At 32.3% G+C, this 16,326-nt stretch overlaps 1 protein-coding gene across 1 annotated transcript in view; it reads right to left on the bottom strand.

Annotated features, from left to right (window-relative positions):
• Positions 1 to 16,326, bottom strand: part of nvy (CBFA2/RUNX1 partner transcriptional co-repressor nervy) — a 60,772-nt gene that overhangs the window by 32,269 nt on the left and 12,177 nt on the right. Inside the window, exon 2 of the mRNA XM_089710922.1 lies at positions 253 to 328. Coding sequence (XP_089567048.1) covers positions 253 to 328 — 76 coding nt within the window. The remainder of the gene's footprint in view (positions 1 to 252; positions 329 to 16,326) is intronic.

Raw genomic sequence — 16,326 nt, 5'->3', positions numbered from 1 at the left:
TGTTGAAATAAAGCATCAACTCACTACCGATACTACCGATTTTAGTCCGGTTTCAGTAACTACAAACTCAAAAAAGATTTAAGGAAAAAGGCTGGTTGCAATTCAAGAATTTCATCACACGACGTCGTTTAATAAGAAATCTAGTCTATCAATTAAATGGCTGATTTAACCAGTTGGCTACGACATATCCATACAGACTTTTATTCTAGTAAAATCAATTTGTGATCTAGTATATTCATATATTTTACGTACATTTTCTCCTTTCTGCAGTTGTAGACGGTTGATTGTAATCCTTATCAGGCACTTCTTCCTTCACCTTCGCTTCCATCTGTAACAAAAATAAATTTATATTAATAATAAAAAATAATTATATATTTTAGTGTTTGTGTGTTAAAAGATAACATTTTATTAAGGGCTGATTTTTCAATCCTTGGTTAAAAGTTAAAACTTATTCATCGAATAACGTATTAAACTACCATTTCAAAAATGTATTGTAATCACAGCCATCTCTGTTTATGTCCTATGAATGTAATTGTCCGTATTTGACAGTTTACAGTTGACATTTTAATATGTTCGTTTAATACTTTATTGGACGGATAAGTTCTGTGGTTTTAACCAAGGATTGAAAAATAGGGGCCTAAATAAAAAAGTTATATGGTAGGTAGATTTAAGTAAATAACGATCATTTAAATAAAATAAAAATACGTTGACAACGAAACAACACCGATTTTTACATTGAAAATGTTATTAATCGTCATAAATTGTCGACTATACAGGGCTCTACAAAATAAAATACAATGAAACGTAGATATTTTCTTTTACGTTTCAACGACGTTTTTTAATAAATTTGAAATCAATGACGATAAATGATTCTATGACGTAGGCTACGTAACGTTGCGAAAGCAAATAGCAATATCTAACTGTAAGGTTTTTAAGGGCTCGTAAATTGTGTTATTAATAAAAACCAAAACCATTGATAGATCTTAAGGCAGCTGTGTTTACGAAATCTATAAATACTCTAGCAATACAAGACACGCGCGCACCTGCGCTCAGCATCTGGTGAGAGTAACAGTCTTATGGAATAATCTATACTAATATTATAAAGCTGAAGAGTTTGTTTGTTTGTTTGTACGCGCTAATCTCAGGAACTACTGGTCTGATTTGAAAAATTCTATCGGTGTTAGATAGCCCATTCATCGAAGATGTTCTAAACTTATACTAATTATAATATTTTATTTATTTTGTACGTGAATTAAAAATTAATAATTCACATAATATGTGTTGTTACATAGCTAGCTTTTTAGCAATAGAATCTGGTGGCTATACAATATATGCAAATGCGGTAGCAAACAAACAAACAAAAAGTTAAATCTTTTTAAATAGGTATTAGACTAGAAGTAGGTAACAGCTTGCTGCAGCACTTCTGTATGTATGTTTATTACTGCGCTAAACCTCTAAACCAAACATATTAAACCTGAAGGATAGATGCACTAAGTCGTAAAGATCGCGTCTGCAATATAGGCCATATAGAATGGTCTAATTTTGACTAATACGTTTTTCTTATGTTTAGAATTAAGTCATGATATTTATTTATGTTCTTTATACATAAGTACATAGTCATCTAGAAAATAACATCACTTTCTATAAACAAACTGCAAAGGAAATTAAAATGTAAAATTTTTGAATTGGATAATGAATTGATGTTGAAAGTTGTAGATGTTTTAGACACTGTAGATTTTGCAATAAATAATTTTAGCTTATTTCACATACTATACAGGGTGCATGTAATCGTTAAGTGTGAACAAGCGATTTTCCGTTACTATTGCAGATATCAAAAAAATTTAAACTGATATCGAAAGTACTACAGACTACCTGGCCATAACAAATTTAAAAAAATAAAACGATAAATATCCAAAAATGTTACATTAAACGCTCCCATACATTTTATTTCCCATACATTTTGTATCATAGCAGATTTTCGAAGTGACGTCCTCATTGTTCAATACAATGAGGAGCAAAAAGTAAGAAATAGCTAAGTATAATCTTTCATATTAAATGTACATGGGATATTCATATGTAATACTAAATGTATGGGAGGGTTTAATGTTATTTTTTTAGATATCTCTCGTTTTATTTTAAAAAATGTATTATGGCCATTTTACTCATTAGGTTAAGTAGGTACTTTCGATATCAGTAAAAGATTTTTGATATCTGCAATAGTTACGGAATAATCGCCTGTGCACACTTAACGATTACACCCTGTAGACATTACAGGCCAAAATCATAAATGTTTAACTTAGTCAGACGACGATACGACCAGAATTAAAAAAAAATATTCATACAGTCAGTAGATATTAATTAATTGTATCATACAACTAATTAATACTCAAAAGTTGGTTACACCCTACTTATAACTATTTGTCCAAGGTCATACTGTATAAAAAGCTACATAACCCTAATGGATATCGAAAGACGCAGCCAGCTGGGTTCTGTCGACGAGATGTGAGCCACATGCCCTGGTACTGACGCAGGACTTAGGGTTCCGTGGTGCCAAAGAAAAGGAAATTAAAACCTATTAATTTGACCGCGTATCGCATTCTATTATAAAAAATGTTTTTTAAGGAAATTTATGTAAATGTTAAAATCAAGTGGTAACAATACAAAGTATAAATTAACCTTCTATTTGATCGCTAGAATATCGCTTTTTTTTCGATAGGTAACTAAAATAAGTACATATATACTTTTTTATTTACTCTTCCTATACTTATGAATTGCTAGCTATCTGCCCGCGGCTTCGCTCGCACTGCATTTTCCTGTACCATGAGCACATAATATATTATTATATCACTCCCAACGATTAGTTTTCTTTAACAAAACTCTCTAACTAAGTCCGTTCGCAAAGTTCACACTATCTTTTGTCCAAATTGCATTAGAATCGGTTCAATGGTTCAGGCGTGAAAGCGTGAAAGCGTTACAGATAGACAGACTAGATAGAGTTATAATATTAATATAGGTCATATATTTATGTAGTTATTTATGCAATGAATATTGAAGTTTTTTATCTTATTTGTGAATTTTATAAAGTAAATGTCACATATTGATATCTTCTCTTACTATACGCATGAAAAAGCCCAGTAAAAAAGTTCACGGCAGAAAATCAAAAATTTTGTAAACGTCAATCGTTAACTTTGTTTCATTGTAAAGTGAAACACTTAAGATATTACTATAATTAATATGAACGTTATAACAATTGAAGTGAAATAGATTTTAAATAACAATTTAACAATAACAAAAATGCTGCTAAAAGCGCATGTTAGCATTAGACTTTTAACGTTCTAATATAAGCATGAACTACAATCATTTACAAACCCACACTAAAAGAAAGCAGAGACAAGCTGTTTTTACGTGATGCTGTACAGACATACGAATTATTCTCATTGCACAGGAAACGTTGTTTGTTATAAAATGTTTAATAAATATTTACTTCCGCGCAGGCGTAGAGCGTCTAACTGGTTCACGCGAAATCTGATATTGTACATGTTTTTTCCAGATTTTTATGTTACTGGTTCAATTTTTAGTTAAAAAAGTCTCACCTATATGTACTAGTTTATCACCCAAGGCTTCGCTTGCTTTGTCAAAGGAAATTCCCACAAAAATAAAATGTTTAACCACGTTAAAAAGTAGCGCACTGTGACTCCGTAGCATCCTATCTATCTCCATACACAAAAATCATATAAAGTCTCTCTGCTGCGAGAAAGAAAGATAATCAAATCTCTTTTGCTTTCATAATATTAAATAAGTAAGGATGAATTCTTAAGTTAGATAAATGTAAACCTATAAAAGAGATTTATAAACTGATTGATACTTTAAGGCGCGTAAAAAATAATATTCTATTACGAATAAAAAAATATTATAAAGCTGATGAGTTTGTTTGTTTGAAAGCACTAATCTCAGGAACTATCTACTGGTCCGATTTGAAACATTATTTAGATAACCATTTATCGAGGTAGGCTATTATAGGCACGCTAAGACCAATAATTGTAGCGGAGCAATGCGGGTAATACCGCGGGGCACAGCTAGTTACGAATACAAACGTTACGAACGTAAATAATAAATGTCTCTATAACATAATATATTCGAAACTAGTAATTTAATCATTGTAAATATGTGAAATATACCAGATCACTATTATGTACTAAGTGATATGGCTGTCTAATAAATTATTGTAAGTATTTCATATCATAGTTGTAAGGTTTCTGTACGTAGGTATTATAATAAAACGAGTTAAAAATAATAAATAACATACCCATTCCAATTAAAAATCCTCAAACACCGAACTTATCACATCACATTTTTAACCGGATAACAGTTTAATATACTTAAGCTTGAAAACAGCTGAAACATCAATTGCCACATAGCTAATATATTACATAATTTATATAGGACCTGATTTCCCACCCCCAGGGGAGGGGGAGGGGCGGAATTTCGTCGTTAGCACAGGTGTTGGCGCCAGGTGGCGGGAACAGTTTTTACTTTTCGCGTAATTGAACTATTTGCAAGTTTCATATTGATTCTGGAAAAGCGCGCGAAATGCTGGCAGCTTGATGGATATTTTTTTTTATTAAAACTCTTGTGGTCTATGGTTGGTGGTTTGGGTTCGTTCTGAAACATGTTTAAGGCGTGTAATGTTTGAGATTTAAATATCAAATTATATTCCAGTTTTATATTTATTTAAATACTTATTTAATTGAAAATTAATAATTTTTTCAACAATTAAACTAACGCTAATAATTCATGTTGTGCCCTATGAATCTAAATTATACCTATGTGTTTTCAAACAAAAGGAAAATTTGTTACTGAAACTGTTTCAGATCTATTTCGAATGCGAATGGTACAAAACAATCATACAAATATAAATATTCTAATTCAATTCTAATAAAAATCTATACAGTTATCTCGTTGTTACGAATTTATCTCAAAAAAGAGTCCCAGTTATTTTATGACAGCATTGTCAAATTTTCAAAACATAAACTTCTATAAATAGCTCGGAAAATCCAAACAAATGCTCATTAAAAGCTGGTAGCAGGTCGGTATAAATAGCTGGACCATATGGCTCACACGTGGTCCCACGTCATTGTATGCATGCCAATGATGGTATCACATAACATTCTGCTGAAAAGACATTAATAGGAAGAAGAAAGACGTAGATATAGTAAAGGTAGTCGACTCTATCCCTATAAAAATGTATACCTATTTCACCCGGTTACGGCATCACGCGTGAACGACTGGACCGATTTCGATAATTCGCTTTTTGTTGTGTTCGTTATTGTCACGAGAAGGATCGAAAAGAAAAACTTAATAAATTGGCGTCAGACATAAAAAAAATTAAGAAATAACGTAAATCATGTTCCGTTTTCCGACTACGCCTGTATTTCAACGTCAGGAATCGTGTACAAACAAAATCCTTTTTGTGTTAGTATAGATTTAAAATCTACTTAAATAAAAATAGAAAGCGTTTATTAGGAGTTGGATTTTTACACGATACACGAAAAACTAATAAACCTTTAGAAATCTAGGCTTTATGGGAGGAAGAGTTTTAGTGGAATTTGGGTCATAAATCCGACAAAAATACTTCAGGAACCGCTATAGTAACAAAAAATCAAGCAAATTGCACAGTTTCTTTCGATTTTTCGATCTTTCTTGACTTCGTTTTAAGAAATCCTATTTATTTAAACTCAAGAGTCAGTAGATCCCACTCATATTCAATTCTATTTTACAGACCATATTAATTTAAAACTCAAACTCAATACAATCAAAAATACTACAGAATCTTTTAGAAGTTCTTTGAATTGTTTCAATATATCTAGATGTACATTGTACGATTAACCTTTAAAAATTCGACTACAAGACAAATGTAATGTAATAATGTAATCAAAAAAGGGTCTGTTACTATTCAATTTAGGTCCTTATAAAACGTGATTGTTCTAGTTACCTACAACCTTTTCAATTTTTATACATTCTCGTATTTTATTATTGTCGTCTGTATAAAAAAACTCTAATACTATTGCAAGAAAACTTAGTTACGTACATAGTTATACTAGCTGTGCTCCGCGGTACTACGCTCCTGTTGGTCTTAGCAAGATGATGTTTATATAGCCTTCCTCGATAAATTGGCTATCTAACACCGAAATAATTTTTCAAATCGGACTAGTAGTCCCGAGATTAGCGCGTTCAAACAAACACTTCAGCTTTGTAATATTAGTATAAACTATAAAGCATGTTTAAAGTGGTTTTATATTATCATTAAACTTCTAAGAGAAATAATAAGTTTTTTCTTTTAATACTTTTCACGTGGTAAACAGCTGGACACCTACATTCTTGAAAAGAAAATCGACTAATGAAACAGATGTGAAACGCTATGATCCCAAAACGAAGATGAAAATGTATATCATATAACATTGCAGCGGATAGCAACACAAATCTAGTCTAAAATCTAGAAAATAGAAGAGGATGGAAATTTACTCCATCTCTACATTAAAGTTTACCCTTGTATCAGTGTTATATAAGTGACTAGCTTCCACCCACGACTTTGTACGTACATCCCCGTTTTTCCCCGTTCCCGCAAGAATTTCGGGAAATCCTTTCTTAGCGGATGCCCGGATGCCTACGTCCTAACATCTACCTGCATGCCAAAATTCAGCCCGATACGTCCAGTGGTTTGGGCTGTGCGTTGATAGATTACTATATCAGTCACCTTTGAGTTTTATATATATATAGATTCGCAGAGGAACTTATCAATAAAAATAATAATAAATGATGTTTATTTAAATTTTATTTATTTCCGTACCAATTGAAAATATGGCTGATGCGGTGGTGGCTACTGCTATAAAACTGTGACTTCGGAAATTAATAGAATAAAATACAGAATAATGATTACAAAAGTGCTTTCTGGAAAATCTGGCTGATTAACTAGTTTTATCTAGAGTATAATTCTCTCGTTTACAAAATTACTGAAATTCTAATAAAAAGTCTACAAAACTACAATATATAATAAAATGACTATTACTTCCGATTTAACTCAATTCATTTAGTACGGTTATTACAGTAAAGCAAATAATATATGTTGACTATAGGGATTAAGAAAACGCCTAGATACCACTGTCCAAAGGATATATGACAGAAAATAATAGAATTAACAATATTAATATCAAAAAAATCGGCAGCATCTGGCGCCATGTTTTATAATAGACAGAACAGTTTCAGTATTGGCAGTGGGGCGGCCAACTGTCGCCGCACTGGGGTGACTACACGTATGGATAATATGGGATAAATAAAATAAAATTAATAACAGCTTTAATCGTAATTTGTAAATGAATTACATGCGTGGGTGGGATTTTGTTTGTTAGTACTTAGTATGTAGGGCTATTAAAATATATGACGTTTTTATATCATCTAAATCAAATCTATTCATCTATCAAAAAATCTTCTAAAATTACAATATTTGAGTGACATGTTTGTCAGATTGCATGACAAAGTTATAACCATGATACAATGATTACGATCAATCGTTAACGTAGAAACACTAAAAAACAAACACTGAACAATGTGGATACTGAAATTATGTGAGTATAAACGCTAGGCACAGTGGTTATTACTAAAAATCTAGAGATACCGTCCTAAACTATTCACCTGTCTGTAAAGAAATTAGTTTAAATAACATTGGAAATCTGGGTTTTAATATCCATTATTTTTAAAATCTAAATCTCATAAAAGGAAGGGTTATTGTCACCCTATTCGCATTAATATAGAAAAGATTTGAGGCTCCAGATGGTGCAATAGACTGCCTCTAAGCATAATCGATAAATACGTTTGTCGAAATTTCAATAATATAACTTATTACAGACTTGGTTTTACACCCGGGTTTTTCTATGTCATATGTATCTTGGTCGATTAGTGTGTAGATGTTAGAACGGCTAATCAGAAAGTGATCTGGTTGATATCTAGCTGTTTGATTGAACACCAAGCATAATACATATTTCAGGATTATTGAAAAACCAGCCGCTTGTCCCGGTATAAAAACGTCTATGATGATAATAATAATAATAAGCATTTATATTAAATTATAATATTATTATGTCTATATGTTCATCTTGATCAGAGATAATTTATTTAGGATTCTAATAATAAACGAATATTTTAAACAGACAGAACAGACAGACAGTGTTGATAGAAGATGGGGTTTGGAGGAGGAGGATAACCTAGAACTTCAAGATCTAATGGCCGAGCCAAACATCATTGGTGAGATTAAAGCCCAAAGACTCCGATGGCTCGGCCATGTGGAAAGAATGGGGGAAGATCGAGCAACGAAACGAGCGTACCTGGGACAGCCATCTGGACGCCGTCCGGTTGGACGTCCCAAGTACCGCTGGAAAGACGAAATTGCCAAAGACCTGCGCACCCTCCAGATTGAAAACTGGCAAGAGATGGCGCAGGATAGAGTCAAATGGAGGCTCTTATTGTCGGAGGCCAAGACTCACTTTGGGTCCCTGCGCCACTCTAGTAAGTAAGTAGTAAGTATTTTAAACAGACAAATCTTTCTTATTTATAATATTAGTGCAGATGATACTATGAAGTGCATAAAAATTGGCAGAATGTAAATATTTAAAAAAAAATTCATGTTGAATATAATTCACGCAAGAACGCGGGCAATAATTCGACTTTCCTTTGTACATAATATTATGTTAATTTATAATTTAATAAGTAAAAAAATATTGACTTGAAAAATTATGTATTAAATTTGGTACTAACATAGGTATAAGGTATAAGAATATTGTTACTAACAAGAGGACCAATAATGTTGCAATGAATAAATGAATTATTATAATTATTGGGCAGAAACATCTACGCCAAATTCCTAAAAAAAACCTACACGTACATAATCCAAAAATCTAATTAAAACTAACATTAATAGCGAAACAAACACATAAATCAGACGCAGGTGGGGCGCGCCGCTGTGCACACAGCAGTACAGCACGGACGGACGGACAAATAAACACACGTATATCAGGATTGGAAGGATTACGGATTTCGTAATTCGTGCTGTGTAATTCGTTTGTTAATTGCTGTTTTTATTTAATGGGTAGAAAACGTGGAATTGATGGCTGAAATATGATTTAAAAGCACTAAATAATAAGTATGGTGGAATACAGAAGAATTTGAGCGCTGAGTTTGAGTTTAAAGCTTAAAGAATCCTAGTAAAATATCACAACAATGTGGAACAATGTGGAAAACAAATCATTCTGATCTGTATCCTGCTTCATAGCCTTTATATTTTAACGATAATTAAAAATTTGTGTTACTAAAATTTTCATATAATTAATATTAACGAAATTTATTTTATTTTCATGTTTAACATCAATACATTGCGATATAAAACAAACTATTATCAATAAAAAGACACCTGTTCGTCTCTCAGATAACACAGACGTTGTTTCTCAGAGGGAATGCAAATTCATCCCTTGAATAGGGGATGTTTGTGCAGGGGAATTCAGTCTGTATAGGGTGATAATTGGGGATAGAATCGTGTGTACTTTAATAACGCTCTGTTATTTTTAATTGAAAGAATTTGTGATAAATTATCATAAGGAATTGTTGTAATTATTTACACGTATTTTAAATACATTATGACGAATGTATAAAACAATTTTTCTTCTTTGTGTTCATACATATATTTTCGTTTTTATTGTATAATATTTAAATAAATAGATTAAAGGTAAATTAAAACAAGGTCTACATTAAAATACTTACCTACATAATAATATAATGAGACTAACATATCTCAGTTATATTATGGTTATATTTTAATATCCGTAAATCATAATGCGTAGCACTACAGTGCTACGATGTGACGGCGAGTGCTACGCGACCTCTCGTAGCAAGCGTCTATTTGTAGAGCCCACTAATCATTTATTTGATTTATTGTAAGATACATAAGTATTTAAAATATTTGTATGAAAAACAATACTTACCGTTTGTATGTTAATGATTTGCCATGCTGTTTTTCTTTCTCAGAGGCTTTTCTGTATGCAGATGATCTTAAATTTGCCATAAAAATCGATAAACCAAGTGATACCGGTCTCCTACAGGAAGATCTAAATCGGCTTATTCAATGGTGTGCACTCAATAATATGCAGTTGAACCCAAAAAAATGTTACCATCTGAAATTTTCTAGAAAGAACTCTGTAGTGCAGTCAAAATATTATATTGGAAGCCAGGTAGTGCAGGAAGTAGACACAATCAAGGACCTCGGTGTCCTGTTTGATAAATCAGTAACTTTTGTACCACATATTGAGAATGTAACGAAAAAAGCGTCCCAAATGCTTGGGTTCGTATTACGAAATACGAAAAATTTTAGTATGGACCGAACAAAAATTATTTTATACAACTGCTTGGTACGAAGCAGCCTGGAATATTGTAGTTCCGTATGGAGACCCCACTATTCTACTCACATGCTAAGACTAGAAAGAGTACAAAAAAGATTTCTATGGCACTTAGCATTCTCTGTTGGGAAGCTTAGACAACTGCCTACATATAAGTCGCGTCTTATCTATTTTAAAATGCGTGCTTTGCATGTTAGATACAACATTATTGATGCATCTTTCTTATTCAAACTTCTCAGAAATAAAATTGACTGTCCCGGTTTGTTGAGTCAAATTAGGTTTCGCGTGCCATATAGGTATCCCCGTAGCTGTATTACCCCTTTTTACCCTCCATTACGAAGAACTGTTCTTGGTACTAATTCGCCACTTCTAAGAATGTTTAAAATTTTAAATGAGTGTAGTGATGTAACGGATATTAATTTTGATAGCCATAGATTGTTCCTGAATAAAATCTACGAACACTTTATTAATTTAATCTAAAATCATTGAGCTTATATTATATAATTCTTTCATAATGTCATAATTTCATCCAATTTAGATTATTAAGAAAATTATTTTTGTTAATCTTTTTTTTTTTTTTTTTTGTTTAAACTTAAATTGTAAACTAACTGTAATGTACGTACTAACTAACTGCCTTGTTTTGTTTTCATAACCGTTTTGTTTTTCTTTTCTTTTGAAAAAAAAAAAAATAAGATCATGCATGTGGTGTTAGCCTTTAAGTAGCTGTTGCATTTATATAAGTTATGTTGTGTTCTTGTTTCTGTATGTATGTGTTGATGTAAACAACTGTTGGCTGACCTTAATTAAATAAATAAATAAATATGTAAAATTAAGATAATGGTCAGTCAATAAAATTTAGACAAAAATATTTAGTACAATTTTTTTCAATTGTTAAGACTTGAAATTCAATATTCCTAACAAGGTAACAATCTTAAAATAATATCCAAATCATCTTTCGAAAATCTTATAATAATCTTCAGCCAATTTTGTTCCTACAAGCCTCCTACGAGGGTTTAGCTAAACATCACAATGTCATAGAATTATCACTTTAGTCTTTACTTTTTCATTTATAAACTCAAACTCAAATATTTATTTATTCAATTAGACTTCTTATAGAAGCACCTTTGAAACGTCATTACATATTTTAAAATTTACCACCGATTTAAATGCAAACAAAACCAAGACACTTCACACTTACAAAATAACATTAACGAGTTTCATTTTTCATGAATAAAATCTACTCTCTGCATTGCATATAATAACCTAAAAATGTAAATCGTACCACAGATGTTATAAATTTTAAAAGTTTTTATATATTTCATCTCCAATCGATACATTATACAACCTTATACAAAACACGCTTTTCTCGAGCCTGTGTTACTATCGCGTTGTATGTAGTACATTGCGGATTACTTTTAAATATTTAAATGATAGATGGTGCATAGCAAGACATAGGTGTGGAAAATTGCAAATCTCGATTGTAATTTGTGGCGATGATTTCCAGTTCGTGAATATACGTACTTATTAATTATAATATAATGATCTATCAACGTACACAATATTCATTTAATATTTGTAATACATTATACACCCGTCCTATAGTAAATAATATTTAAATAAATAAAAACATACAGGCTGATACATAACCAAATTGCTTCAAAAAGCTTCCAGCAGCTTATTGTTTATTCGACACAAATCAGCTGTTTATGAGTGTTGAAGGTGCACAATCTAAGTGCATAATGCCCATTCCGATTTTATTTTTCAATCTATTAAATAAATGTTTACAGCTTTTTCTGAAGAATGAAATAAGCTTACCAAGCTTTTTCTTTCCAACAAAAAATAAATAAAATTTATACTCCATACATACATTTTGTTAATTCCATACTATTTTTCTCATCAACCATAACAACTAATACGCAAACCTTCAAAAGCATAAATTGTTTACAAGCTCGCTACCAACCGAAACTATAACCCAAAATTCACTAACTCAAATTAGTTGCACCGCGTTCAACGCTGTTAATGTACCAATAAAGTTTTTCGGGCAGCGTACTGGAGCAGTAATGTAGGTGGTGACAAACAATTGTAGCGCATTTGGCACGGGTGTAGGCGTCAGGTGCGACCGACGCGCCGGGTTTGGCAAATTTTAATGAATGTTTGCGTTGATGTATGGTACTGGATGTGGCACGGAGTTTGGATTTTGTCTCATCTGGAAGGCTGGCTAATTAGAGAAGATGTATGTTGAGGGAAGTTTATTCAAAGGATATAACTATGCATTACCTTATTGTTAATTGTTAAATATACAATATATTTAATAAAAAAAAACAAACAAAATACATAGAACAAATAGCTGAAAACCTTCTTCATTAGGTACATTCTTATCTGATCTTCAAATATTTGCCTAGGTATTATTTAAATCACCGCGACCGTTACGTTAATAATGTAAGGAAATGCAAACCTTTACCTATGAAATATCGTTCTCAAATCGTCATTATATAGTCTTCACTCGTCAATTTATTTTCGCAGCGACAGTCATATTGTTACAACTGATTTAAAGATTATTATTTACATGCCAAAAACACACACATGTAACACTATTTATTCCCCTCTAAAATTATCTCTACCTCACAAAACTAAATTCCGTGACCCTTACCAGAAACAGTCGCTTCCAGCACATCTAGACCCACGTGAGCCACCATATGCTACCGACTGGCGTGTTATATGGATTTTCATTTAGGAATCGTATAATATAATACCGTTTAGCTGGCGCTAATGTGAATTTTTATGCTTAATTTTTCTAAATTGCCACTCACACAAACGCGAGACTTGGTTGACCGCTGGTGGACGCAATTTTTAGGTTAAATGCATGGAAAATTGGGTCATTTTACACATATTATTAGAGGGGATATTTGTATGAATAATTCTATGTCAAACAAGGAGGCAAATTAGTAATGATAGAAATAAGATGAATATATCATACAGATAGAATCGACGTGTATCGATAAAAAAGTGTGCTCTATAATAACATTTACCGAAATAAGTTACATCCCAAAATTAACTGACTTATCCCAAAATTTCTACTATTAAAAAACCAAAGAAACATACTTCCTTAGTACTTATTACTATTCAATAATTGAGGGGGGGCACCATCTGCGCCTGTCAGTTCCAGGGCTCCGTATTTATTTGAAAGCGAATTGATTCGTTTGATATGTTTCCACGTAATTTACTTTTCTGTGATCCTTGTGCATTGAGATATTCAAATTCGATTTTGTGGTTGACTGTAGAGTACCTTTTTATGTAATGTCTGAGTTTAAAAAAGGAAAAAGGTTACCGACTATAATTAATAACAGATAACTTATTTAAAAATGTTGCAATTTTTCTAGATGTTTATGTTGCTGTTATTAAATAAATTAACTTGATTTTTGAGTTTGTATACATTAGTACTAGTCCAAACACGTTTTTTTTTCTTTTCTGGGTCTATATCCTTGGGTTGTTGAGGAAGTGATTATGAGGAAGAGAGAGAGAATAAGCTCGAAAACTGTTGGACCAATTAATATTTTTATTGAATATGAACACTGAGTAAGATGCTTTTTTATGACAAAGGGGCAATTTTCCTAGTAGTTAAAATATCAATATTCAATATGTACAGACAGGAGAGTGGCTTTTGTTTTAATTTTTTAATTTTTAATTTTGATTATAATTTCCTATCATCCTCGTCCTCATCCGCTTCCTCTTCCGCTTCCTCATCCGCATCCTCTTCCTCAAAAAAATATCCTCTTCCTCATCCGCATCCCCTAAATTTGCGTGTGAAAATTCCTCTTCCTCCTCCTCTTCCTCATAATCACTTCCTCAACAACCCTAGAGGATATTTTTTTGAGGAAGAGGATGCGGATGAGGAAGCGGAAGAGGAAGCGGATGAGGATGAGGATGATAGGAAATTATAATCAAAATTAAAAAACAAAAACTTTTAAAATTAAAAATTAAAACAAAAGCCATTCTCCTGTCTCTACATAATCTGTAAGTACTATACTATTTGAGTCACGAGCCGGACTCAGATGAGCTTTTGTTTATGCATATTACTCGAAAAAACCCACAGATAAAACCTAATCTATATCAGTGCCAGAAGCGACATTAGGCGATTTCCACAAAAAAAATTAACTAACTGGTAGATATTATTATGTAAGCTTAAACAACTTGTTTGTTTTTTAATTTAAAATGACTTTTGACAAACATAATTTGGTGAAATATGTTTCTTCTGAGTATGAGAGAAAATGTTATATTATTATGTTTAGAGATAAGTGTTAGGTGCAGATATAAATATGGCGGTAAGACTCTACTCTTGTTCGTTAGTAGAGTCCGACTCGTAACTCAAATACATAGTTTAAATAGGCTTTGTAAATTCGCCGCCCGATCGGATCAGCATCCTCATAAATTTCCTCTAAATTTTGAGGAAGCGATAGCGGAAGAGGATTTTTTTATTTTCATTTTTGAGGATGCGGTAACGGTAGAGGAACCCAAAATATTGCGGAACTTCCGCATTATGAGGAAGCGGAAGAGGAATCCTCAACAACCCTAGATAGTCACTATATCCTCATAAATAGGTAAATTACTAAAAGCTTTAAATGACTAAGCTTTAAATTAAAATGTTTTAACCCATTGACCACCGAGCGGCCCGATCGGGCCGCGACACAATAGATTTTCTATTGTGTCTGTGATCCGGGGACTGAGGGATTAATTAAAATATAAAAAAGTAATGGAACAGTTTCCAAGTTGCAGGCATTTTATTTTATCAAAAAAGCGGTAAGTAAGGCAAGGCTTTAAGTAGAAGTTATACTACGATTATCTCCTAACTACGCATATTTTTATCCAAGTAGTACCTAACCAAATTAGAAATTTCATTTGTTTCAGAACAAGGGTAATAATAAATAATAGTAATTTAATCTTTTATTTTATTAAAAGATTAAATTACTAATACAAGAATCGCTCAATCTCAAGAGTCGATAAATGTTAACCGGAGGGCGGCTGTCACACGCAGCCAACGTTTTTGGATAAATAATAAACAGTTTTAAATCATTATTGCTATTATTTGAAACACAGAAATCTAAATAACAAGACACTGTTATTTAGATTTCTATGATTTGAAATATAAGATGAGAAGCTGAGGATTTTGGAAACAACCCACACGTGTACGCTCTTTCTTTTCTAGGATATTTTAAGCACGATTTTATGTCCAATCTCATTTATTTTCGTGCTTTAAGCGTTTCGTTTAAATTTTCTTTAACCAGTACAAGTATTCGCACAGATTCTAGGCATCGCCATATGGTGGACGTTCCATGTACCCGGACTAAGCGGTTCGGTTCCACATTCTTTATCCGAACCGCGAGGGACTGGAACATGCTTCCTGAGTCTGTGTTCCCCGACGAGTACAATATGGGGGTCTTCAAGCGTAGAGTGAACAGGTACCTTCTAGGGAAGCGCGTTCCATCTTAGACCACATCTCAGCTTAACATCAGGCGAGATTGTGGTCAAGCGCTTCCCTATTACCAATAAAAAAAAATAAAAAAAAAGTATTTTCTATTCCTTAGTCAATCCTTTCTTTATATATTGTTATTTATATAGCAGATTTGCAGAGAAGCTGCTCCTTGGTGCCTGGTGGTAGTTGCTTACCAATAGGCGCCCCATCAATTTGCATGCGCACAGCGCAATTATATTGTATTGTTATTTAAAATATAAAGATTTTTGTTTGTTTTGGTTGCTTTTGTGTTTGTGAAATATATCGTACTGTTAGTATAATATTATTAACAAATTATACGCTAAATAACATAACGTAGTGTACTATTGTAATACCTATTATAAATCTCTACCATTCTTTGTACTTGTTTCCTTTTCC

This window comes from Colias philodice, chromosome 25 (genome assembly GCF_061535455.1).
Source record: "Colias philodice isolate Cphi_HAF_F1 chromosome 25, ilColPhil1 Martin Lab GWU primary, whole genome shotgun sequence".
NCBI classification, from domain to species: Eukaryota; Metazoa; Arthropoda; class Insecta; order Lepidoptera; family Pieridae; genus Colias; species Colias philodice.
Note: the sequence above shows the minus strand (reverse complement) of the source record. Positions and strands in the feature narration are given on the sequence as shown.